Source organism: Anomaloglossus baeobatrachus, chromosome 10 (assembly GCF_048569485.1).
Source record: "Anomaloglossus baeobatrachus isolate aAnoBae1 chromosome 10, aAnoBae1.hap1, whole genome shotgun sequence".
Classification (NCBI taxonomy): domain Eukaryota; kingdom Metazoa; phylum Chordata; class Amphibia; order Anura; family Aromobatidae; genus Anomaloglossus; species Anomaloglossus baeobatrachus.
The window spans coordinates 614214-640855 of NC_134362.1; the positions used below are offsets into that span (position 1 = coordinate 614214).

The window sequence follows — 26642 nt, forward strand, 5'->3', positions numbered from 1 at the left end:
TCCCGGGGTCCTTCAATTGCGGGATACGTCCCATTAGCTCGGCCAGATTCAGACTTAAATTTTAAGGGGTCACATGACCCGGTGAGATGTTTGGTTACCGAGATATGAGGCCGCAAAGTAAGCTACACCTTTGGGTGTAATTCCAGATTAGAGGGCGCTCTTCTGCAGACTGCAGTTGAAGCCAAATATCTCCTAATCTAAAGCATCTAGCGGAAAGCCTGTGTTGACCCCCCTAGATTTCTTCACCCCGATTCCAATGAGACCATCCCCGAAGCTCTACGACCCCGCGTTAAGAAGTTATCGGGGTTCAAACATGGCCATCTTTTTGTGACGCATTGCCGTCGTTTCCCGGGGTCCCTCAATTGCGGGATATGTCCCATTAGCTCGGCCAGGTTCAGACTTAAATTTTAAGGGGTCACATGACCCGGTGACATGTTTGGTTCCCGAGATATGAAGCCGCAAAGTAAGCTACACCTTTGGGTGTAATTCCAGATTAGAGGGCGCTCTTCAGCAGACTGCAGTTGAAGCCAAATATCTCCTAATCTAAAGCATCTAGCGGAATGCCTGTATAGACCCCCCTAGATTTCTTCACCCCGATTCCAACGAGCCCATACCCGAAGCTCTAGGACCCAGCGTTAAGAAGTTATCGGGGTTCAAACATGGCCGTCTTTTTGGGGCTTTTTGGCTCCTGGGCCTCTGTCTTGGCTCCTGGGCCTCTGTCTTGGCTCCTGGGCCTCCCTGTTGGCTCCTGGGCCACTGTCTTGGCTCCTGGGCCTCTGTCCTGGCTCCTGGGCCTCTGTCTTGGCTCCTGGGCCTCCCTGTTGGCTCCTGGGCCTCTGTCTTGGCTCCTGGGCCTCTGTCTTGGCTCCTGGGCCTCCCTGTTGGCTCCTGGGCCTCTGTCTTGGCTCCTGGGCCTCTGTCTTGGCTCCTGGGCCTCTGTCTTGGCCCCTGGGCCTCTGTCTTGGCTCCTGGGCCTCTGTCCTGGCTCCTGGGCCTCTGTCTTGGCTCCTGGGCCTCCCTGTTGGCTCCTGGGCCTCTGTCTTGGCTCCTGGGCCTCTGTCTTGGCCCCTGGGCCTCTGTCTTGGCCCTTGGGCCTCTGTCCTGGCCCCTGGGCCTCTGTCTTGGCTCCTGGGCTTCTGTCTTGGCTCCTGGGCCTCTGTCCTGGCTCCTGGGTCTCCCTGTTGGCTCCTGGGCCTCCCTGTTGGCTCCTGGGCCTCTGTCTTGGCTCCTGGGCCTCTGTCTTGGCCCCTGGGCCTCTGTCTTGGCCCCTGGGCATTTGTCTTAGCTCCTGGGCCTCTGTCTTGGCTCCTGGGCCTCTGTCCTGGCTCCTGGGTCTCCCTGTTGGCTCCTGGGCCTCCCTGTTGGCTCCTGGGCCTCTGTCTTGGCTCCTGGGCCTCTGTCTTGGCTCCTGGGCCTCCCTGTTGGCTCCTGGGCCTCCCTGTTGGCTCCTGGGCCTCCCTGTTGGCTCCTGGGACTCTGTCTTGGCTCCTGGGACTCTGTCTTGGCTCCTGGGACTCTGTCTTGGCTCCTGGGACTCCCTGGGCCTCTGTCCTCTCCCCTAGGACTCCCTGGGCCTCTGTCCTCTCCCCTGGGACTCCCTGGGCCTCTGTCCTCTCCCCTGGGACTCCCTGGGCCTCTGTCCTCTCCCCTGGGACTCCCTGGGCCTCTGTCCTCTCCCCTTGGACTCCCTGGGCCTCTGTCCTCTCCACTGGGACTCCCTGGGCCTCTGTCCTCTCCCCTGGGACTCCCTGGGCCTCTGTCCTCTCCCCTGGGACTCCCTGGGCCTCTGTCCTCTCCCCTTGGACTCCCTGGGCCTCTGTCCTCTCCCCTGGGACTCCCTGGGCCTCTGTCCTCTCCCCTGGGACTCCCTGGGCCTCTGTCCTCTCCCCTGGGACTCCCTGGGCCTCTGTCCTCTCCCCTTGGACTCCCTGGGCCTCTGTCCTCTCCCCTGGGACTCCCTGGGCCTCTGTCCTCTCCCCTGGGACTCCCTGGGCCTCTGTCCTCTCCCCTTGGACTCCCTGGGCCTCTGTCCTCTCCCCTGGGACTCCCTGGGCCTCTGTCCTCTCCCCTGGGACTCCCTGGGCCTCTGTCCTCTCCCCTGGGACTCCCTGGGCCTCTGTCCTCTCCCCTGGGACTCCCTGGGCCTCTGTCCTCTCCCCCGAGCTGGCTGAGGGGGGGGGCAGCAGGGACACCCACAAGCCTGGAGAGGGGAGCAGGGACCCAAAATATACGTTTTTTTGCTGCAGACTACTTTCCCTTAAGGCCCTGTCACAGACATTGCTAAATCTGTGGCAGATCTGTGGTTGCAGTGAAGTTGTGGACAATCAGGGCCAGGTTTGTGGCTGTGTACAAATGGAACTCTATGTCCATGATTTCACTGCAACCACAGATCTGCCAAAGATTTATCTGTGTGTGACAGGGCCTTTACCCCTAAAATTTTGTTCAAATGATATTTTCTGCCCCCAGGCGGCAGTAGCAGAAGCTGCTTGACTTGTTACACCATGTAGGCCTACTTTAGAAAACAAACAGAAGACACAGATAAATATTAAAATGTTTATATTTAATATACATTCACGGTTGACATTGTTCCACGGGCCCCTACCTCGTAAGACCACTACAGATTACTACACATTAACAAACAGATGTCAGTAATCCACGTAAAAATACTGGTATATGGAGGCATGTGTTCCCTATAGCGACTTGACTAGGATATTCCGATTTGTCTTCTAAATGTTCTTTGTCTTAATATTGTATTTCAGAAACATATACACATTAATGTCTAGTGATGACTGCTTTTACACATCTTCATTCTGTGGGAACAACAACAGTAAACATTAGCGAACTTTCCTTTATCTTTTCGAAACAGAACAGATAAACAAAAGTGACCCTGTATTGCCAGCTATTGAAATGTCCCTGCTGGGATACACAAATGTCCTGTCTACCAGTCTACAAGATAGCTACTTGAAAATAGCCTGATTTGGGGGTATGGATCACGTACAGTAACATTATTTTGTAAATTCTATTTGAATTCTAGTTCAAGGCATGAGAGGAAAAAAAGAGCCTGTTTAGAAACAATGCCATACACGAACCTTCATACGTCAGACTGGTGGGGGTGCAGGCGACAGCCCTCTGTCGCTCCTCCTGGTGGGGGTGCAGGCGGCAGCCCTCTGTCTCCTCTCTGGCTGGCTTAGTGGGCCTCTGGATCTTCCGTTACTCGGTTCTGTAAAGACCTCTTATAGTATTCTGCACTGTGCTACATTTAATTTTTTCTTTTTTTCTTTCTACAGAATGAAAACTGCAAGCTTGGAATGGTCTATGTTCCCGTTTTTCTTTTTTTTTCCTTGCTTAATTATTCAGTTTAATAAAATGTTTATAGTTTGACATTTGTTTGGTTTCTCTTATTTAATGTACATCATATGCACATATATAAATTTGTATACACCAATGCTCTCACCTTAGTAATACACACTATATATTATAAGTACTATTATATTGGGATTTTTTTTCCCTTTCAGATTTGATGCCTGAACCATAATTTAAGGGGGGGAAAAAAAGCAACATAAGCACAGCACTTGCCACCTGTCATAGACTTTGCTGCCCTCAGGATAGATATGCAGATTTTGATGCAGATTCTCAAAATCTGCATGAAAAAAGCATCAAACACAGCGTGGGCACAGGGCCTAAGATGGTCTTGGGTGAAATGCAGTTGTGGTGGTAGGACTTGAGTATTATTCTTGTTCTCTGGCTACCTTCACAGAGACATTTAGAGCAATGCTGGCCCACTGCAATATTCAAGGGCCATAAACAATACGAGTTTTTTGGGGCCTTTGCAGCTGGCTCTTGGCGCAAACTGGTGCCCGTCCGGCGGATTCTCGGTGCAGACAGAGCAGGGTGGGCTGCAAGATTTTACCTGACACTGTTGTGGGCTGTATCCTCTGGCACGGCTGTATCCTCTGGCACGGCTGTATCCTCTGGTGCATTTTTATTTTGTAAAGTTTATTTGAATTCTAGTTATAGAGACAAGGCATGAGGGAAATACAACGGCTCAGACATCTGACTAGTTGTCATTGGCGATGCCATTCAAACTTCCATTTGTCAGAATAATTTCATCACTGCCGTTTATCACCTCCAGTTTGTCCCTATAGCTAGAATAGAAATAGTTAACAGTACATCTATAAGACAATATTCACCTGGTATTGGACCTAAAATGGGGAAAAAAAAAGCACAACATGGAATTAATAAACTTTTTAAACATGAAAAATTCAATCGTCGATTCTCTTCGATATGAGCCTAGGGATAAGCTTCATTCTTCTGGGCGGATCCCTGCAGTCGTCATCTCTTTAAATGAAAAAAAAGGAATACCTATGTTAAAACAGGTTTGTGGTTTAAAGACGACATCAATGAACATATTCACTTATTACCCGGGCTGTTTCCTTTTCCTCAACACCCTCCCAGTCGTCGTGGATCTTGTGCGGACACTGGACAGGATAGATTCTGTCGGCCTGAAATAAACAATATTAGTATACACCCTGACGATGCACACATGATCACTGCTCTTCTAGCAAGTCCAGCTCATCCCACAGAAGCAGCTGCGCTCACTCACTGTGCTGTCACTGGCATAAGACAGCTTTACACAGGACATCTGTCAGGCATTGAAGTGGCCAGGGTATTAAATTGCTGTGAATCCCAGAGACTGACAACTTTTGAGTGACACACTGAATGCCCTGTAAGGTGCCATGTTTACACGACCTGATAGCCAACCAAATGTGCTCATTTGAGCAATAATTCAGTAAACTGCTGGGCTGTGTAAAGTTACCCTTAGGGTAGAGTGACACTTGTGCATAGTAACTGAGGAGAGAGCATCAGATGCAATATGCTAATGACCCTCGGATCCCGCTCGCTGCAAGCGTGAGCAGAGTGTCATGCCACTGTGATCCATTCCTGAGAGCAGATCCTAGCTGCGGAAGAGAGAGAGATTAATCCCCTCTTCTCCATTGTCAGCCTGTGCGCATATCGCACTGCACTAGGATGACATCCGAGAGCAGTCCGATGTTTCTCCCTCACCCACAGACTTGTATGGACGAGTGGAGAGACTCACAGACCATGGCAGCATGCTGCGATTTTTTTTTTTTTTTTTTTTCCGTAGTCCAATTAGGGCTGAGAAAAAAAAAAAACTTGCAGAGGTGAGCTGCTGTATTGTCTTAAATGGGGTCAAATGCAATGCCAGATTTCTCTCACATTGCTCTCGTGCGAGTCATGCGCCATTGTGACTCTACCCTTAGAGTGCGTGCCCACGATCAGGGCTGGCAGCGTTTGGGATGTAGCGTTTTTCTGCTGCTTCCAAAACACTGCATTGTACAGTACAAGCATAGTGGACATGATTTCTAGAAATCACATGCTCGCTGTGCTTGTTTTTTCCGCAGCAAACATTGACCTGTGGCACTGATTTAAAGGTATACCCACCTTGGATTTAAACTTGAGTCACCGGGTACTTCTTCAAGTTGGGCACTGGTAGCTTCGACTTCCTGGGCCTGGACCCTTTGCTCCTCTTCTCTGCTGCTTCCTTCTGTAGCTCTGTAGGGGAGACAGAAAACAAACTTAAATTCTGGCAACAGTTTATGTACAAATATGAAATCATATCTGCATTGCAATGAATTACCTTGAGGTGCTGGGCTGGGTTTCCCTTGGTCTGCCTGCTCCTGCAACCAGTTGGAATGCTTCACAGAGGTCCCCTAAGGTTTTCTCCCTGTAGTTCCTCTCCGCTGTCATGTTCGAATGGCTTAAGTATTTCGAGAACAGATACTTCTCTTTCTCTGTCAGGTTAGACACTGTCCATGTCTGACAGACTTTTCTGACCAGCTGACTGGAGATATTTTCAATTTTATACCTAGAAAGGAATAGAGTAGATCGTAAATACATGGCACAATATTTAAAATATAGTTTTTTGACTTATCACTTACTTTTTGTGGTAGCGTGTAAGGTCGTTGGTTACGTTATGAATTTTTATTCCTGAAGTCGATAAGAAGAAGTTATTCGGGCTGTCTCGTGTGGCCAGCACCGGTCTCACTTCTGAAAAGTAAACGTTAAACCACTGTGGAAAAAAAACAAAGAAACCACTTGTTAGATTTTGAATGGGGCTTTTGAATGTTACTGTAAGAAGATTTCAACAAGACAATTTCTTACTGGAGTCCACAACAGTGCCCACATGAGAGAGGGATCTGCTCCACCAGGACAGGAAAACTTCAGGGTAAAAATATGGTACCTCTTTTAAGGCTCAGTTGGGATTTCTGAGCAGGAGAGGGGCTACCGCTGGGTTATCTTAATAAATAGAAAAGTCACCTCTGTGCCAACTGCATAGGAGGAGAAGTACCACCCTTTTATTCTGTAGGTTTACTGTCCTGGTGGGGCGGATCCCCCTCTTAAGTCTAAGATACACGGCAAGTAATACGGAGCGAGTGTAATGCGATAAAAAAAACCAACTCATTCCACTTGGACCAATATTACTCTATGGGGCAACGCCCATGAGCGATTATTTTCTCAGCCCTAATCAGACCGAGAAAACAGTCGCAGCATGCTGCGAGCTTGTTTCACTCGCACCCATTCAAGTCTATGGGGGCGAGAGAAACATCGCATTGCTCTCACATTAAACCGGTGTAACGCAAGAGCAGTGCGATTCTCGCATCAGCCAGCAATGGAGGAGATAGGGAGACCAATCCCTTCCTCTCCTCTGCAGCACCTGCCCGCCCCTCCGCAGCTGTGGTGTGATCGGACCACAGTCGCGTGTCACTCGCATGACACTCAGCTCCCGCTGTGCTGTGAGCGTGAGCTGAGTGTCATGCGAGGACTCGTAGTAATCCCCGTGTGGCCTCGGCTTAATGTGTGTGCTGTCGCTACGACAGGAAAATCTTACCTCCTCTTCTTCTTGATTGAGAACAAAGCACGCTACTTGTTGGGCAGCAGTTTTATGGGATTTAACGCCAACAACTGCCAGTTCTTCTTGATTTTGATGCAAGTAATGCATCCTTCCCGTCCACTCAGAAACCTGTGAATCAATACATGGGAAAGTTGGAGAGACAGATGGTTTTATAGGACAATAAGGAGAAGCAGGTTTTTACTTACGGTCATATTTTTTGGCAACTCCTGGTCTTTGCAAGTGTTTTAGTACAATTAGGGCTTCAAGATAATAAAGTATATTGAGCTGAGCGTCTTGATCTCGGGATCCTTCTTGGACGTCCTCGATGGCTTGTAAGAACGCTGGCTTTGCGACATTCAAAAGCGCCCGACATTGCTCTGGTGTTTTGTCGTTTCTCTGCAATTCCAGGTATCTAAGATAAAGATTAATAAATGTGATTGTTATGTAAGGCCTATTAAAGAATGTGAAGACGGTAAAAAAAACAACAAAAAACCTTGGTGGAAGGGAGAAATAAATTACACAAAAAAAAAAAAAAATTGTGGATACCCAGGAAGGATAAATGATAGCTCATGACATACCTTTTGCTAACCACCTCTTTTGCTATTCCCTTAGAAAAGGTCTTCTGGATGTCCATAATCACGTTCTTGAAATATTTCATTATCTTATAAAGTTTTCTGTTTTGCCACGTTACATCGGTCGCAAACAGCAGGTAGTGTACAAATCTCCGGACATGCTTCAAGTAGTTGGAGACGGTTTGGTTGCACAGGCCAATGTCTTTGAGTTTTTTGAAGAATGAGCGTGCTTTCTCAATCTTCTTTGCAAAGTTGAGGCTCACACGGCGCTTGTCCATAAAATACAGAAACCTCGACACATCTTCAACCTTTTGCTTGTACCTCTCCAGTTTACAGTGGTTTTGTAAATAGTCAGAAAAACCTTGTAGGATTGGATCGGACGAAGGATGGCGATTATACAATCCTGCTTCTTGCATTTTGATCCTCGAAGTAACACTCCATTTTATCCTTGAAGATCTATAAATTTGGAGGAAACAGATTACAACCTTGATTAAAAAAAAACAAACAAAACCCATATATGTATGTACAAGAGACAGACCAGGGTGGGAAGAAAGCAGGGAGAGGTAGGAGACCGAGACCAGGGTGGGAAGAGAGCAGGGAGAGAAAGAGACACACAGAGACAGAAACACAGAGACAGACAGAGACAGAAACAGAGACAGAGAGAGACAGAAACACAGAGACAGAAACACAGAGACAGAAACACAGAGACAGAAACACAGAGACAGAAACACAGACAGACAGAGACACAGAAAGAGAGACACAGAAAGAGAGACACAGAAAGAGAGACACAGAAAGAGAGACACAGAAAGAGAGACACACACACACACACACACACACACACAGTGTCTTACCGCTCCCCATGCTCATCTGTGTTCCTGGAATTCTCTTCTCCTTCTGTGGTCTCAGCTTCTACATTAGGCTCGTTGTCATTCTCTTCTTCACTGGTTTCTGAGTTTGAATCTGCCTCACTGAGTGAAACGGCCTCATCATCATCATCAGATACAGAAGACGATTCAGGATCTGCGGTGGGTGCGTTGTCCACATTAACTGACATGTGACGTGTCGATATGCCAGTGGATGTGGATGGTTCCTCGTCTTCACCAGTCCTGTAAATTATAAGGGACTAGTCACAAGGGCGTTAGTTCCTGCGCTCATTTCGTCCTCTTAGCACGCCCCTGTGGGTGTGCTAACCTGCTATCATGCTATTCAATGCAGCATCACCAGCGGTTATGCGCGTACTTGTGTCCGCTGTCCCCACTGATCTGAAGTCCCGGCAGTTCCAGTCATGCGCACCAGACCTCTCTGAAGCCGGGAGGCATACACTGCTTCATAGTGCGCATGTCCGGAAGTGGTGTGCATTCGGATCACTGGTAACAGGTACACGGGTCACCTCTGGTGATGCTGCATTGAATAGCATGTTAGCACGCCCCTGCAGGTGTGCTAACATGCTAAGAGGGCGGAATGAGCGCTGGAACTAACGCCCTTGCGACTAGACCCTGCACCCATTAGCATATAATAAAAGATCTTGAGAAATACATTTTCTAAAGATCTGTATGTATGCTACTAGATACAGGGACAATAAGGCAGGGAATATCAATATGTACCCAGAACAGCTTGTGGTTCTAGGTGCATACTGCACCTGACAGGTTCACTATAAACTAAATTCCTTGTATGTATTTACACTGACCTGTAGTCATGAACATCCTCTCTGATGGGTTGCTCTTCCTCCACCACAGGCGGCTCTTCGATGATGGGCAGGTTCTCCGCAATTGACATTTCTTCCAGCACCACTGGCAGCTCTTCCTCCGCCGCTGGTGGAATTTCTTCCGTGGCCACGGCGGGCAGCTCTTCTTCCACGTCAGGTGCTACCATAACCTCGACGGGCAACACTCCCTCCTTGGCGGGCTGCTCTCTCTCCCTGGCTGGCAGCTCATCTTGCATGAGCAATTCCGTGGCAGACGTAGATGGCCTCTCATCTTCAACAATCCTATAAATGAAAAAGCATTGTGATTATTATTCAAAGTTCAAAACATTAATGTAAAACCTATAAAACCAAAGAAGTGTGAGCGAGAGTATTCACAGCATAAGATGGTAGCAATGATGGGGCATACCTGGCCACAGCTGGTTTATCAGATATAAAAAATCCTCTTTCCTCCAGGAAAGCAGCAAAAGTATCTCTTGTACCGAGGGCCGGAATATCTTGATAAGAGATAACTGTTCCCTTCGATGCAAGAGTCACCAGCCTCTCCTTAGCCTCTTTCAAGACTGCAGTCCTCTCCTCATCCGTGCCAAACTTCAGGCATTTCCGTTTGAGATGCTGTGCCAGTTGTGCCACTGTTTCCTGACAAACTGGACATGTCATGGGCATCCTGAAATGCCTGTAAAAAAAAAAAGTGTAACATTAGAAACAATATCACTTAGAATCCATCCAGCTGCCAGGGGACATGAGCGCTACCAGGGACCACGGGCGCTGTCTCTGCCCCCTTGTGTGCTGCCTGGGGCCCCGTGTGCTGCCCGCAATAACCATTGTTTGTTGTGGAGCCTGCGATAGGCGTTCTGTTTCTTGGGGAGCCATGGGGGCTGCAAGGGTCCTGACATGCACCAAGGTGCCAGGGGCCACACCACCATGTCAGGGGCCACACCGCCGAGTCAGGGGCCACACCCAGGGGCCACACTGCCAAGTCAGGGGCCACACCGCCGAGTCAGGGGCCCTGACACGCCCTAGGGGCCCCTGGGCCCCTGGGCGTGTCAGGGACCACAAGGAGCCCCTGGGCGTGTCAGGAGCCACAAGGTGCCCCTGGGCGTGTCAGGAGCCACAAGGGGCCCCTGGGCGTGTCAGGAGCCACAAGGGGCCCCTGGGCGAGTCAGGAGCCACAAGGGGCCCCTGGGCGATTCAGGGGCCCCTGGGCGAGTCAGGGGCCCCTGGGTGAGTCAGGGGCCCCTGGGCAAGTCAGGGGCCCCTGGGCGAGTCTGGGGCCCCTGGGCATGTCAGGGGCCCCTGGGCGTGCTCGGGGCCCCTGGGCGTGCTCGGGGCCCCTGGACGTGCTCGGGGCCCCAGGGGCCACACGCCACTGTCCGGGGCCCCAGGGGCCACACACCACTGTCCGGGGCCTCAGGGGCCACAAGCCACTGTCCGGGGGCCTCAGGGGCCACAAGCCACTGTCCGGGGCCACAAGCCACTGTCCGGGGCCCCAGGGGCCACACACCACTGTCCGGGGCCTCAGGGGCCACAAGCCACTGTCCGGGGGCCTCAGGGGCCACAAACCACTGTCCGGGGCCTCAAGGGCCACATGCTACTGTCCGGGGCCACAAGGCAGTGTCCGGGGCCACAAGGCAGTGTCCGGGGCCCCAAGCCAGTGTCCGGGGCCACAAGCCAGTGTCCGGGGCCACAGGGGCCACAAGCCAGTGTCCGGGGCCTCAGGGTGCTGCCTGGGGTCCTGTGTGGTGCCTGTACATGAAAGATTTTAAACACTAAGATGATGTGAAAATACAGTTGGAGCAGTCCCATCCCCCCCTGCAGTCTAACGGCTAAAGTAATCCTGTGGCTGAGGTCACTAACAGGCCATCAGATAACACTCCACTATAGGGACACTGCCCATCCTCCATACCTGCACAAGCAATATACAATAACCTATGATATTCTCCATCCGCCCGTGTACCCCACAATCTGAGTGTACCCCAGTATGCCCCTGCAGATTAACGTTCCCCTCACACTCACTGTGGCCCACTCTCAACCCCCCTCCTTCCCCTCTCTCGGCCCGACCCGGGTGCACTTACTTTGATCCGTACTCCATCGCTGTAATGTCGCCTCCGTGGGGGAACACGACACCGTCCACGCTCCTGAGTAACTGGGGTAGATCGCACCTTCTCCCTGGGGGACGCGCGTCCAAGCTTCCGTGTAAACGGCGTAAGACGCAGAGACTCCCTTGGGGTGAACTGCTCTCTCTGAGATCCTTTGCAGAATCAAATTTCCCTCCTCAACTCACTTCCTGTTAAAACTCCAGCCTCTGCAGCGATTGGTTCAATTAAATCATAGGAGGAGGTGGGGGTTTATGCAGAGAAAGAAAAAAAAAAAAAAAAAAAAGCAAAGTCACTGTGAGATTTCAATTAATCAACAGCGCCCTCCGGTGACACTTGTCTGGGCATTTCTGGGCACATCATTCATCTGCCTTGAATGATTTTTAATCCGACTCTGCCACCTGGTGGTCAATTTTCAGCACTGCAGAGAGTGAGAGTTGGGTAAATGTCACAATTGTGACATTACCCACCTGAGTTGGGTAAATGGCCATGATTGTGGCGGGTGATAGTTGGGTATCGCGGGTTGACTCTCGAAAAAAAATTTTTGCGCCATCGCGTCCGTCCCGCCACGAGGGTCGTGGGTGCGCGATGGCGGCGCCGGGAGACGCTCGGTTCGTGCTCCATGCTTCGGGGGCCGCCCCACGCGAGCGAAAACGGATAGGCGAGAACTGTCACCGCGAGGCCCACTTTTGGCCCCCCCCGGACGTTTCTGGCGCCTTTCCAAAAAATGCCCCCCCCCAGAGTCATACTGTTGAATATATCTTATTCTTAGATACATTTCTTTAGTGTAGAGATGTTAGGATTTTTTATTAAGGGTTTATTTTGAAGAATTACATTCTAGAATAAGGTTTTAACTTTTGATTTTTATACAGTTATGAGTTACTTTCTTTTGGTAATCATTTTTCTTATATGGTCTTGAAGATATATAACATCAATTTTAATTTAATTTAATCTTGACATATTAATTTTTATAATATCATATTTCATGATATTGAAAGGGAAAGGTTTGGTCTCAATCACACATTTATATTTGATAAATATATGTGTTTACAGGATACTTTAATAATTAATATTTCAAGCATAAGGGAAGAATTGGGAATAAAAATATATTTGAAGTATATCATAATGCATTTATATACTAAGAGAAGAGTATTATTTGCAGGGTTACATGACTTAATTATTTTTATAGGTTACTGATATGATAGGTATGGAAATCCTATAAGATACTGGTAACATTAAGGTTATGTATTATTAAAGACATAGGTGTTATATACATAGAAGGCCTTATTTTTATTTCAATTTTTATTTTTATTCCGATTTTCATTTTTCCTTTTATTCCTATTTTTTATATTAATTATTATTATTTAATATTCACATTTTTAATCAGAATTTTAATTCTACAATTTTTATTTTTTCTTCAAATTTTAAATATCTCAATTGAGAAAACACTTCAATATTTAGTTAAGTAATATCTAATATAAGAATATTACTTTATTAAATATGAATCATATAAAAAGGGAAAAGTTCAATTTTTTTAGAAGAAAAGATACTTCCTTCATAAATATATACAATTGTTTACTTCTTAGTAATACATTAAGTTTATATTAATATGTTAACACAATAAGGATGAAATATTATTTATAGTTACACATTTTCTTATAGTAGGTTATTTAATAAATAATAGACAAATCAAATAAATTAAATTAGAGTAATAAAGATGGAAGATCGAGGTACATCTGGGTTTACCTTCCTATATTTACAAATAATATTAATATTATATTTTTAATCAATAATAATTTATAATGGGTATTATTGTGTTTTGATGGAATCATCCAGTCTTTTCTAAAAGGTTATTTGCTTTGGTTTATAATTTTACAAATGATCTAACTAAATAAGCTACATTGTTGCCTTTCATATTTATATGATACATGTTATAGGTACACATTATATTGTTTCATATTTTATATTATATTTTGGTTACATTCAACACATTGCCACCTATGAGTTTGGAAGGGTAATGCACCAATGACAAAAAAGGTCATTACATGAGAATACTATTGTCTATACCATTATGCAGTATTATTACATCATTCTAAGTATCAATTATATTAATACTTCTACGATAATAATAATGACATGGTATTATAGTATTGGAGTTATGATACGCTGTGACATTTATTAGTGATAGTTATTGCCATATTTGGTATCTAGATTAGGGAATGAAGTCTTCAATCAAGATTACAGAAGATAAAAAAGAATTTATAATTTTCCTAAAGTTAAAAGGGATTCTGCAAAAAGGTCCAGAAGGTAACGTCTCAAATGAGACTGTGAAACATACAAAATACACTTACCGTGTTTGCACCTCAGAAACACAGTGATCCTATGGTTCCAGGATGGACAATGACACATGGTCTGTGCATTAAGACCTCACTACAGATACTAAGAGCAATGATGTGTTAAAGTTAACCCCTGTCGTGCTGACCAAGAACGTCTTAACCTCTGTTCCAGGATTTGACAACAGGCAGCATGGAGGATAAAGGTGACTAATGTAAATTACACTGCACAGACATCAAAGACTTCTGCTATTCTTCTACACTCATGAACTGTGGTTTATCAACATTGGCTATGGACTTTGTAATAAAGAATAAAGTTTATGGACTTGATCTAATGATGATAAACACAATACGGGACTGTTTAAATTGGTAACCATTCATTTTTTATCAAAGGATTTATTTCTAAGAGACTGTGTTTATGCCGGATTACATTGGAGATAAGAAGACATCAACTCAGAGGACATCATATGGTGACCGGATTTGTTTTTTTGCATTTCTTTTTAGGTCTAGCGAAGTATAGTTATATATTTTTATATGATTGATCAGTCACGGCCTATCATAACATGAATTCACATTATTATATTATTGAACTTACAACATGAATAATGCAAATTAATTATTATTCATCATTATTATTGATATTAATCCATTATCGCCAAATAAGGAAAGAAGATTTGTTATTTTAATGATGTAGTAATTAATTTTCGGGGTTACTTCACCCGCTTCAAGGGGGAATTGTAAAAACATTAAAATTAATACATCTAGTTATCAAATATTTTATAGTAGGACATATAAGTTCACAGTTCTGTTTATGTTGTAAGGCATAGTTTATTAATAAAGTTCTTATAAGGAATAGATATTAAAATATCCATATTGAATATACTTGAGTACTGACATGGAAGGATATATATAAATCTTCTAGAAGCTTCTAGAAGATTATGTCATATGGAACTATGTTCAACTAAAACACCCTATATGGACTGGACAGTTGTCATATAACACACGATGGAGGGGGCTACTGGTCGCTCCTGCACGTTACCTGCTGCCAGAATGATTAGAGGCTGCAAGATGAACACACACTGTCCAGCCTAAGGGATATCACCCCTGCTTTGCCATTCAGAAACCAAGGAGAGATGGGTGAAGATTTTCTATTGATCAGTATGGACTAAATAAACTCTTTTTCCGTAAGCTAATGAAGTATATTATTTTTCCTTTCTGTAACTGAACCCTGGCAACTATTTCTAAATAGATAAAATACATTTATTTTTTACATTTTTGAAGTCCTTTCTTTCATGCGCCTTTACGTATTTGAAGAAAAATATATTTAAGAGTATATTTTTTTAACAATCTCACTTTCTGATGTGTATCTCCAAATCTGGCTATTGGAATATTACTTACTACCCGAATCATAATCCCTCAAGCCCCAAACCCCAAAATCTTCGTCTGTCCTAATAACCCTAACCCCTAACCCTAACCCCCTAACTCTAACCCTAAACTCTAACCTCAACCCTAACCCTAACCCTAACACTCTAACCCTAACCCCTAACCCCTAACCCTAACCCAACCCTAACCCCCTAACCTTAGCTCTAACCCTCTAACTCTAACCCTCTAACCCTAACCCTACCCCATAACCCTAATCCTAACCCTAACACCCTAACCCTAACCTTCTAACCCTCACCCTAACCCTAACTTTGAACCTGACCCTGACCGTAACCCTTACCCTGAACCCTAACCTTTCCCTAACTTTAACTCTATGTTCATAAATTAAGCAACAATGGCACATTTTTGTGCCAGCTGTCCTTCAAGACCCAAGCCCCAATATTTTTTTCCGTCCTCATAATCCTATGTTATTACATTGAACATAGCATTGGCACTATTCTGTGCCAAATGTCCTTCAGCACCAACATCTTCCTCATTACCTATAGCCCTATGTTCATACATTAAGCAACAATGGCACATTTTTGTGCCAGCTGTCTTTCAAGCCCCAAGCCCCAAAATCTTCATCCGTCCTAATAACCCTAACCTTAAATGTCATTCAGCACCAACATCTTCCTCATTACCTATAGCCCTATGTTCATACATTAACCTCTTCACCCCGGCCACTAAAACACCCTAATGACCGGGCCATTTTTTGCAATTCTGACCAGTGTCACTTTGACAGGTTATAACTCTGCAACGCTGGCAATTCTGAGATTTTTTTTCGTGACATATTGTACTTCATGTCAGTGGAAAATTTAGGCCGATATTTTTTGCGTTTATTTGTGAAAATTTAGGAAATTTTGCGAAAATTTTGAAAATGTCGCAATTTTCAAACTTTGAAAATTTATGCATATAAATCTGAGAGATATGTCTCACAAAATAGTTACTAAATAACATTTCCCACATGTCTACTTTACATCAGCACAATTTTCAAAACAAATTTTTTTTCCGTTAGAAAGTTAGAAGGGGTCAAAGTACATCAGCAATTTCTCATTTTTCCAACAGAATTTTTTTAGGGACCACATCACATTTGAGGTGACTTTGAGAGGCCTAGGTGACAGAAAATACCCAAAAGTGACCCCATTCTAAAAACTGCACCCCTCAGGCTACTCAAAACCATATCCAGGAAGTTTATTACCCCTTTAGGTGCTTCACAAGAACCAAAGCAATGTGGAAGGAAAAAATGAAAATTTTACTTTTTAACACACAAATGTTACTTTAGCCATAAAATTTTCATTTTCACAAGGGAGAAAAGAGAAAGTGCACCCTACAATTTATTGTGCATGTTCTCCTGAGTACGCTGATACCCCATATGTGGTGGAAATCAAATGTTTGGGCACACGGCAGGACTCGGAAGGCAAGAAGCGCCATTTGAATTTTTGAGTGCAAAATTAGCTGCACTCATTAGCGGACGCCATGTCGGGTTTGAAGACCCCCTGAGGTACCTAAACAATGGAGCTACCCCACAAGTGACATCATTTTGGAAACTAGAGGCCTCAAATAATTTTTCAAGATGTTTAGTGAGCACTTTGAACCCCTGGGGGCTTCACAGAAGTTTATAACGTTGAGCCGTGAAAAGAAAAAACATTTTTTTACCACAAAACTTGCTTCAACTAGGTAGCTTTTTTTTCACAAGGATATCAGTAAAAAATGCACCATAAAATGTATTGTGCATTTTCTCCTGAGTACGCAGATATCCCATATGTGGTGGAAATCAAATGTTTGGGCACACGACAGGGCTCGGAAGGCAAAGAGCACTATTTGAATTTTTGAGTGCAAAATAAGTGGCACTCATTAGCGGACACCATGACCATGTCGGGTTTGAAGACCCCATGAGGTACCTAAACAATGGAGCTCCCCCAAAAGTGACCTCATTTTGGAAACTAGAGCCCTCAAATAATTTTTATAGATGTTTGGTGTGCACTTTGAACACCTGGGGGCTTCACAGAAGTTTATAACGTTGAGCCGTTAAAAGAAAAATTTTTTTTTATCACTAAACTGTTGCTTCAACTAGGTAGCTTTTTTTTCCCCAAGGGTATCAGGAAAAAAAATGCACCATGAAATTTATAGTGCATTTTTTCCTGAGTACGACGATACCTCATATGTGGTGGAAAGTAATTGTTTGGGCGCATGGCGGGGCTCAGAAGAGAAAGAGCACCATTTGACAGCAAAATTGGTTGGAATCATTAGCTGACGTAATGTTGCATTTGGAGACCCCCTGAGGTGCCTAAACAATAGAGCTCCCCCACAAGTGACCCCATTTTGGAAACTAGACCCCTCAAGTAATTTATCTAGATGTTTAGCGAGCCCCAAGGGGCTCCACAAAAGTTGATAATGTTGAGCCATGAATACAATTTTTTTTTCACCACAAAACTGTTACTTGAACCAGGTAGCTTTTTTCACAAGGGTATCAGGAACAAATGTACCATAAAATGTATTGTGTAATTTCTCCTGAGTACGGAGATACCTCATACGTGGTGGAAAGTAATTGTTTGGGCGCATGGCGGGGCTCAGAAGAGAAGGCACACCATTTGACAGCAAAATTGGTTGGAATCATTAGCGGACGCCATGTCACGTTTGGAGACCCCCTATGGTGCCTAAACAGTGGAGCTCCCCCACACGTGACCCCATTTTGGAAACTAGACCCCTCAAGGAATTTATCTAGATGTTTGGTGAGCCCCTTGCACCCCTAGGGGCTCCACAGAAGTTGATAACGTTGAACCGTGAACTTTTTTTACCACAAAATTTTTGCATCAACCAGGTAGCTTTTTTTTTACAACGGTATCAGGAAAAAATGCACCATAAAACGTATTGTGCAATTTTTCTTGTGGTGGAAAAAAATTGTTTGGGCGCATAGCGGGGCTCAGCAGAGAAGGAACGCTATTTGACTTTTCAAACGCACAGACGCGGTGCACTGATCGGCCGCTGCAGGACGCACGTTTGGATGAGATATAAAAAGCGTCGGGGATACGGAAAAAAAAGTCATGTCAAAAATTGAGCAGGGATGCCGATCCGTTATGTGCATCCCTGATCAGCGCTTGGCAGGACGCATGGACAGATGCGATACAAAATGCGTTGGGAATACAGAAAAAAAAGTCACGCCAAAAATTGACCACGAAGGCAGATCCGTTATCTGCATCCCTGATCAGTGCTTGGCAGGACGCACGGACAGATGAGCTGTAAAAATGGACAGGATACAGGAAAAAAAAGTTATACTCACAGTACCCAGAGGATTAGCAGGAGGATCACTTACCAGAAGAACTGCAGGAGGAAAGGAAGGCAAGCGCGATAGACAGCTGTACAGGAGCCACAGGCAGGACATTGGACAGATCAGCAGAAGACCCAGGAAGGACCGAGCGATGGAGGCAGATGTGATTGGGCCAGTGAAGACCTCGGACGACCCGGTGAAGGCAAGTAAGAAGACGTCAAGGGAAGAGGGGAGGGGGAGAAGGGAAGGGGAGAGCAGAGGGGGGGTGGGAGAGCAGAGGGGGATACCGGAGAAGCACAGAAGGAAGGAAGAAGAATAGAGATGACAGAGGAGGCAGGCAGATCGCAAGGGGAGCAGATCGGGATGTCGGGGGCAGATCAGGGCATGGGGGGGAAGATTGCGGGGGGCACGGGCAGGGGCCATCATGGGAACGCACAGGGGCTATAAGCGCGGCGGCAGCAGCGGTGGCGTGGTACCACAAGCACCAGCCAGTGCACGCTGCAGACATGTTGGGGGAGGGCTTCCCAGACCAGCACAGGCCTGGGGAGGGTGGCCACCTGCAGATCAGACCGCCCCATTGCACACTGATTGGAGCGATTGCGCGTCATAGCACGATTGCTCCAATCAGTGCTGCAGGGGCTGGGGGCGACATGTTTGAGATCCATCTATGATCTGCTGCACCTGCTACAGCACCTCATAACAGGATCTCATAGTATAGCACTAATTCTGGCATTATTTTTGCCAAAATCGGTGCGAATGATGTGGTTGGAGGTTCAGATTTGAACAGCCAATCACATCGATTATCTATGGGGGATGGCAATGCCACCTCCCCTGGGGTCAAGCAAAGGTCCCCTGCAGTAAGAAACAGCAGGGGACATCATTTGAAAGCCGTTGCTATGGCCACGGCAATAAAATGAACTTTCGGCAGTAAAGTTACGTCCCTGGTCGTTAAGTCATGTTAAAATAGGACGTAACTTTACTGCCTGCGGTCGTGAAGGGGTTAAGCAACAATGGCACATTTTTGTGCTATATGTCCTTCAAGCCCCAAGCCCCAAAATCTTCGTCCATCCTAGTAACCCTAACCCTAACCCCCTAACACCCTAACCCTAACCTTAATGCCTAACCCTAACCCTTTAACCCTAACCTCTAACCCTAACCCTAACTCTAACTCTAACCCTAACCCCTAACCCTAACCCCCTAACCCTAACCCTAACCCTCAACCCTAAACCCAAACCCCAATCCTATCCCCAACCCCAACCCTAACACTAGCCCTAACCCCTAACTCTAACCCTAACCCTAAAACCTAACCCTAGTTTCTAACCCTAACCCTAGTCCCTAACCCACAACCCTAACCCTTAACTCTAACCCTAACCCTAACACCCTAACCATAACCCCTAAACCCTAACCCTCTAACCCTAACCCCCTAACCCTTACCCTAGCCCCCTATCCCTCTAGCCCCCTAACCCTTACCCCCTAACCCTAACCGTCTAACCCTTAAACCCTAAACACTAACCCTAACCCCAACCCTCTAACCCTAACCCCCTACCCCTAACCCTAACCCTAACTGTCTAACCCTAACCTCTTACCATAATCCAACCCTTAACCCTAACCCTAATCTCAAACCCCATACCTAACCCTAACCCTATAACCCTAACCCCCTAACCCTAACCCTATAACCCTAACCCTAACACCCTATCCCTGACCCCCTAACCCTAACCCCCTAACCCTTACCCTAACCTTGGAGCGTGCGAGGTACTGAAGTAAAGTGTGCGGGGATTGAAGATAAGTGTGGCATAGTTTAAACACAATTTCATAGTGGTGATAACTGTAATTCTTTAATTTCATTAGAGAATTGTTTGTCTGTTTGTCTGTGATACTGTTAAAGCAAAAAAAAAAAAGTTTGTCTTGGGATTTAATCCGTAGTATTAGCCACACCTGTTTCTAGAAGCTTATAGCAGCTTCTGGTAGTCCTTGTAGAACTATATAAACCAGCCAGAACAAGCGAGGTGCTGAGCGTGTGAAGTACTGAAGTAAAGTGTGAGGGGATTGAGGATAAGTGTGGCATAGTTTAAACACAATTTCATAGTGGTGATAACTGTAATTGTTTAATTTCATTAGGGAATTGTTTGTCTGTGATACTGTTAAAAAAGCAAAAAAAAAGTTTGTCTTGGGATTTAATCAGTAGTATTAGCCACACCTATTTCTAGAAGCTTCTAGCAGCTTCTGGTAGTCCTTGTAGAACTATATAAACCACCAAGAGCAAGCGAGGTGAGCGTGCGAGATACTGAAGTAAAGTATGCGGGGATTGAAGATAAGTGTGGCATAGTTTAAACACAATTTCATAGTTTGACACAAGAACATAGTTTGAATTTATCCTTATACGTTTAACCTTTGTTTTGTTTGTTTGTTTTTTTTCTTGTTTTTCTACTTTAACGTTTATCCCCATTTAATAGGTGCTCCATGGACAATGCTACCAAGTGTTTATCTTGAAACAATGTGATACCACTAGAGTTGAGCGCGGTTCGTGGTTCGTGGTTCTCCAGTTCTAGGCTCGAGTGATTTTGGGGCCTGTTCTAGATCGAACTAGAACTCGAGCTTTTTGCAAAAGCTCGATAGTTCTAGAAACGTTCGAGAACGGTTCTAGCAGCAAAAAAACAGCTAAATCATAGCTTGGTTTCTGCTGTAATAGTGTAAGTCACTCTGTGAATCACACTATTATGACATTTCAGTGTATAGTGTGCGTGAACAGTGCCTTCAGATCACTGCTGTTTCTATAATGGCGATCGCCATTTTTTTTTTTTTTTCTTGTCTTCCTTCCCTAAGCGCGCGCGTCTTGTGGGGCAGGCCAGCATGTCAGCCAATCCCAGACACACACACAGCTAAGTGGACTTTGAGCCAGAGAAGCAACGGCATGTGTGATAGGATGTCCATGTCACATGTCCCTGCATTATAAAACCGGACATTTTCTTCCAGGACGCCATTATCTGCCTTCTGTGTCTTTGGTGTCAGACATCACTGTCGCAGCTCCGTCCTCCTGAGTCCTATCGCCGATACAGCTGTATGCGCTGCATACACAGCGTTAGACAGCTTAGGGAGAGCACTTTATAGCAGTCCTTTTAAGGGCTCAAACCGGCAGGGTCAGAGTTAAGGTGACAGGTCCTGAAAACAGCGCCAGCGTCTGTGTAGCCAAGGTCAGGGATTTCCTCCCTGCATTTCCCTATTAGGAGGGATAGAAAGGCAGGCTTCCATTCCTCTACCCAGAGCCCCAAAATCCTGGCACTGTACCCTCGTGTCCTCTGCATACTCCAACTCATTATAACTAAGCCATTATACTAGCAAACACTCAGTGTACCTAGTGGCATCCTAAACGTGGCTATTGGACTTTGCTATAGTCCCACTAGTGCAAAGACATTTGCAGAGCGCGTCTGCCTGCGTTGCACACTCCAACTCATTATAACTAAGCCATTATACTAGCAAACACTCAGTGTACCTAGTGGCATCCTATCTGTGGCTATTGGACTTTGCTATAGTCCCACTAGTGCAAAGACATTTGCAGAGCGCATCTGCCTGCGTTGCACACTCCAACTCATTATAACTAAGCCATTATACTAGCAAACACTCAGTGTACCTAGTGGCATCCTATACGTGGCTATTGGACTTTGCTATAGTCCCACTAGTGCAAAGACATTTGCAGAGCGCATCTGCCTGCGTTGCACACTCCAACTCATTATAACTAAGCCATTATACTAGCAAACACTCAGTGTACCTAGTGGCATCCTATCTGTGGCTATTGGACTTTGCTATAGTCCCACTAGTGCAAAGACATTTGCAGAGCGCATCTGCCTGCGTTGCACACTCCAACTCATTATAACTAAGCTATTATACTAGCAAACACTCAGTGTACCTAGTGGCATCCTATACTTGGCTATTGGACTTTGCTATAGTCCCACTAGTGCAAAGACATTTGCAGAGCGCATCTGCCTGCATTGCACACTCCAACTCATTATAACTAAGCCATTATACTAGCAAACACTCAGTGTACCTAGTGGCATCCTATACGTGGCTATTGGACTTTGCTATAGTCCCACTAGTGCAAAGACATTTGCAGTTTGCAGAGCGCATCTGCCTGCGTTGCACACTCCAACTCATTATAACTAAGCCATTATACTAGCAAACACTCAGTGTACCTAGTGGCATCCTATCTGTGGCTATTGGACTTTGCTATAGTCCCACTAGTGCAAAGACATTTGCAGAGCGCATATGCCTGTGTTGCACACTCCAACTCATTATAACTAAGCCATTATACTAGCAAACACTCAGTGTACCTAGTGGCATCCTATACGTGGCTATTGGACTTTGCTATAGTCACACTAGTGCAAAGACATTTGCAGAGCGCGTCTGCCTGCGTTGCACACTCCAACTCATTATAACTAAGCCATTATACTAGCAAACACTCAGTGTACCTAGTGGCATCCTATACGTGGCTATTGGACTTTGCTATAGTCACACTAGTGCAAAGACATTTGCAGAGCGCATCTGCCTGCGTTGCACACTCCAACTCATTATAACTAAGCCATTATACTAGGAAACACTCAGTGTACCTAGTGGCATCCTATCTGTGGCTATTGGACTTTGCTATAGTCCCACTAGTGCAAAGACATTTGCAGAGCGCATCTGCCTGCGTTGCACACTCCAACTCATTATAACTAAGCCATTATACTAGCAAACACTCAGTGTACCTAGTGGCATCCTATACGTGGCTATTGGACTTTGCTATAGTCCCACTAGTGCAAAGACATTTGCAGAGCGCATCTGCCTGCGTTGCACACTCCAACTCATTATAACTAAGCCATTATACTAGCAAACACTCAGTGTACCTAGTGGCATCCTATCTGTGGCTATTGGACTTTGCTATAGTCCCACTAGTGCAAAGACATTTGCAGAGCGCATCTGCCTGCGTTGCACACTCCAACTCATTATAACTAAGCCATTATACTAGCAAACACTCAGTGTACCTAGTGGCATCCTATACGTGGCTATTGGACTTTGCTATAGTCCCACTAGTGCAAAGACATTTGCAGAGCGCATCTGCCTGCGTTGCACACTCCAACTCATTATAACTAAGCCATTATACTAGCAAACACTCAGTGTACCTAGTGGCATCCTATCTGTGGCTATTGGACTTTGCTATAGTCCCACTAGTGCAAAGACATTTGCAGAGCGCATCTGCCTGCGTTGCACACTCCAACTCATTATAACTAAGCCATTATACTAGCAAACACTCAGTGTACCTAGTGGCATCCTATCTGTGGCTATTGGACTTTGCTATAGTCCCACTAGTGCAAAGACATTTGCAGAGCGCATCTGCCTGTGTTGCACACTCCAACTCATTATAACTAAGCCATTATACTAGCAAACACTCAGTGTACCTAGTGGCATCCTATACGTGGCTATTGGACTTTGCTATAGTCCCACTACTGCAAAGACATTTGCAGAGCGCATCTGCCTGCGTTGCACACTCCAACTCATTATAACTAAGCCATTAGACTAGCAATTTTTGCTGCCAGTTTAAGGCCTGTAGTTGCATTGTCAGGGATATTTATTCTTTATTATTCTGCTGTTAATAAAGCTAGACCACCACTGCAATCTACACCACCTCTCAATTTTTACTACCACATTTTCAGTCCACAATCTTGTCGCAATCAACATGAGTGGCAAAATGACAGATGCTGGTGGAAAGGAGAAGAGGCGTGGTGGAAAAGGCAAAAAAGGTTTTGTCCGTGGGGAAGGTGGCAAAGCTCCATTATCATCTGCTGAAGATAGACCCTCTACCAGCAAAAGTAAGATGTCTACTACTTACCATGGACAATCCGATGTGCTCCCTTTTTTGCGGACACGAACAACAGGAAGAAAGGTAGATGATGGGCAAAAAAGGAAAATGCTTGAATGGATCTCAAGTGGTCCAACAAGTGCCCTCTCAGCCACTTCAAGTACCGCATCCAAAAAACACCAGTCCTCTGAGTTGTCATCCCAATCACACTTGATTTCTCCCAGCTCTGAAGTCTCCATCAGCCCTGCACAGTATGGTGGAACAGAGATGTCTGAGTCTGCAGAGCTGTTCAGTCACACTATAGCCTGGGAATCAGAGGTCTGCTCCCAAGCTACAGTGAGTACAGAACAGGAAATGGTCTGCAGTGATGCCCAGAACCTTTGTGACTCGGATTCAGGCCGTGAGGAACAACTTTCTGAGCATAATGTTGACCCTTTGTCACAAACTGTAACACCTGTGGTTATAGACAATGAGGAACATTCTGATGAAGATGAGACGCAGATACCCGATTGGGATGACAACTTAAATATTCGGTCAGGGCAAGAAGAGGCTCGGTCAGAGGGGGAGGGGAGTGCAAACACAACAATTGATGATGAAGTTCTAGATCCCACCTACTGTCAACCCCCAGTCAGGCACTCGAGGAGGTCAACAGAGGCGGTGGAGGAGGATGCAACCGACGACGAAGTTACCTTGCGCCTTCCTGGACAGAGGAGGAGTACTGGTAGCACGTCTACAACTGCATCCTCAGCCACCACTCTGCCTCTGAGCATTATTCGGGGTGGATCAACAGGTCGCATGGCCTCTAAGCCTTGCCTAGCCTGGTCCTTTTTTGACATAGAAAAAGATCGCCCAAATTATGTGATATGTAAAATTTGTCATGGTTCTCTTAGTAGAGGTCAAAACCTCAGCAGTTTGACAACTTCTTCCATGAATCGTCACATGAATAAATATCATATGGCCCGGTGGGAAGCTCACCATGCTGCAATGCGGCCTAGCGGAGCAAACCATCCACCGCCTACCCCTTCCAGTGCATCCGCGCGCTCGTCATCTTCTAGGACTGTTGGGACAGCTGTCACACCTGTTTTTCCACCCACAACTTCCACCACTGTAACCGCAACAGGCAGTTTGCTTGGTAGGTCGTCAGTTGTTTTGGAAGGGGAAACAAGTGAGTGTGTACAGCTCTCTCAGACATCGATAGCACCAACTTTGGATGAAGGCAACATCATGTCTCCGCCTGCACTTTCCTCACAAAGCTGCATTTTTCCAGGGACACCCTACTCAACACCGTCTACACACAGCAGCCAGATCTCTGTCCCTCAGATGTGGTCAAATAAAAGGCCACTTCCTGCGACCCATGACAAAGCGAAGAGGTTGACTCTATCCCTCTGTAAGCTGTTGGCTACCGAAATGCTGCCTTTCCGCCTAGTGGACACACAGGATTTTAGAGACCTTATGTCTGTCGCTGTGCCCCAGTACCAGATGCCTAGTCGCCACTACTTCTCTAAGAAAGGTGTGCCCGCGCTACACCAGCATGTCGCACACAACATCACCGCTTCCTTGAGAAACTCTGTGTGTGAACGGGTGCATTTCACCACCGATACTTGGACCAGTAAGCATGGACAGGGACGTTACATGTCGCTGACTGGGCACTGGGTAACTATGGTGATAGATGGTGAAGGGTCTGCTGCACAAGTCTTGCCGTCCCCACGACTTGTGTGTCAATCCTCTGTCTGTCCAAGTTCCGCCACTGCTTCTGCATCCTCCACCTCATCTGGGTCCTCCACCTCCGCCCCAAGCCTGCCTGGTCAGGCCACCAGCGTTCTCACTGCGCAGAAGGAATCACGCACGCCTCATTACTATGCTGGCAGCAGAGCGCAACGGCATCAGGCGGTCTTTAGCTTGACATGTCTTGGGAATAAGAGTCACACAGCTGAGGAGTTGTGGTCAGCTCTGCGGTCCGAGTTTAATAAATGGTTGTCTCCACTCAACCTGCAGCCTGGTAAGGCCGTGTGCGACAATGCTGCCAACCTGGGTGCGGCCCTTCGCCTGGGCAAGGTGACACACGTACCTTGTATGGCTCACGTGTTGAACCTTGTCGTCCAGCAATTTTTAACACACTATCCCGGCCTAGATGGCCTTCTGAACAGGGCACGAAAACTGTCTGCTCACTTCCGCCGTTCAAGCGCCGCAGCAGAGCGACTTGCATCGCTCCAGAAGTCTTTCGGCCTGCCGGTTCATCGCCTGAAATGCGATGTGGCGACACGCTGGAATTCAACTCTCCACATGTTACAGCGACTGTGGCAGCACCGCAGAGCCCTGGTGCAATACGTCATGACGTATAGCCTGGGCCAACGAGATGCAGAGGTGGGGCAGATCACCCTGATGGAGTGGTCTCAGATCAAGGACCTATGCACCTTTCTGCACAGTTTCGACATGGCGACGAATATGTTTAGCGCTGACAATGCCATTATCAGCATGACGATTCCAGTCATTTACATGCTGGAGCACA

The 26642-nt window shown here is 46.1% G+C and overlaps 2 protein-coding genes and 1 long non-coding RNA gene across 3 annotated transcripts in view; all 3 read right to left on the reverse strand.

The window, feature by feature from the left end:
• Positions 1-2539: 2539 nt before the first annotated feature.
• Positions 2540-3904, reverse strand: LOC142255106 (uncharacterized). The gene is made up of 2 exons (XR_012727348.1): positions 3090-3904; positions 2540-2810 (listed from the first exon to the last, which is right to left on the reverse strand). It is a non-coding gene; the product is annotated as an uncharacterized LOC142255106 (long non-coding RNA).
• Positions 3905-6956: 3052 nt separating this feature from the next.
• On the reverse strand, positions 6957-11346 carry LOC142255105 (uncharacterized). Its single transcript, XM_075326558.1, has 7 exons — positions 11263-11346; positions 9597-9863; positions 9173-9472; positions 8337-8591; positions 7492-7941; positions 7120-7325; positions 6957-7042 (listed from the first exon to the last, which is right to left on the reverse strand). Exons 1-7 carry the CDS (start codon positions 11277-11279, stop codon positions 7035-7037), a joined length of 1503 nt encoding a protein of 500 aa, XP_075182673.1. The 5' UTR covers positions 11280-11346; the 3' UTR covers positions 6957-7034.
• Positions 11347-11408: 62 nt separating this feature from the next.
• Positions 11409-26642, reverse strand: part of KCNC1 (potassium voltage-gated channel subfamily C member 1) — a 301678-nt gene continuing 286444 nt past the window's right edge. Inside the window, exon 3 of the mRNA XM_075326556.1 lies at positions 11409-11492. Coding sequence (XP_075182671.1) covers positions 11449-11492 — 44 coding nt within the window. The 3' untranslated portion in view covers positions 11409-11448. The remainder of the gene's footprint in view (positions 11493-26642) is intronic.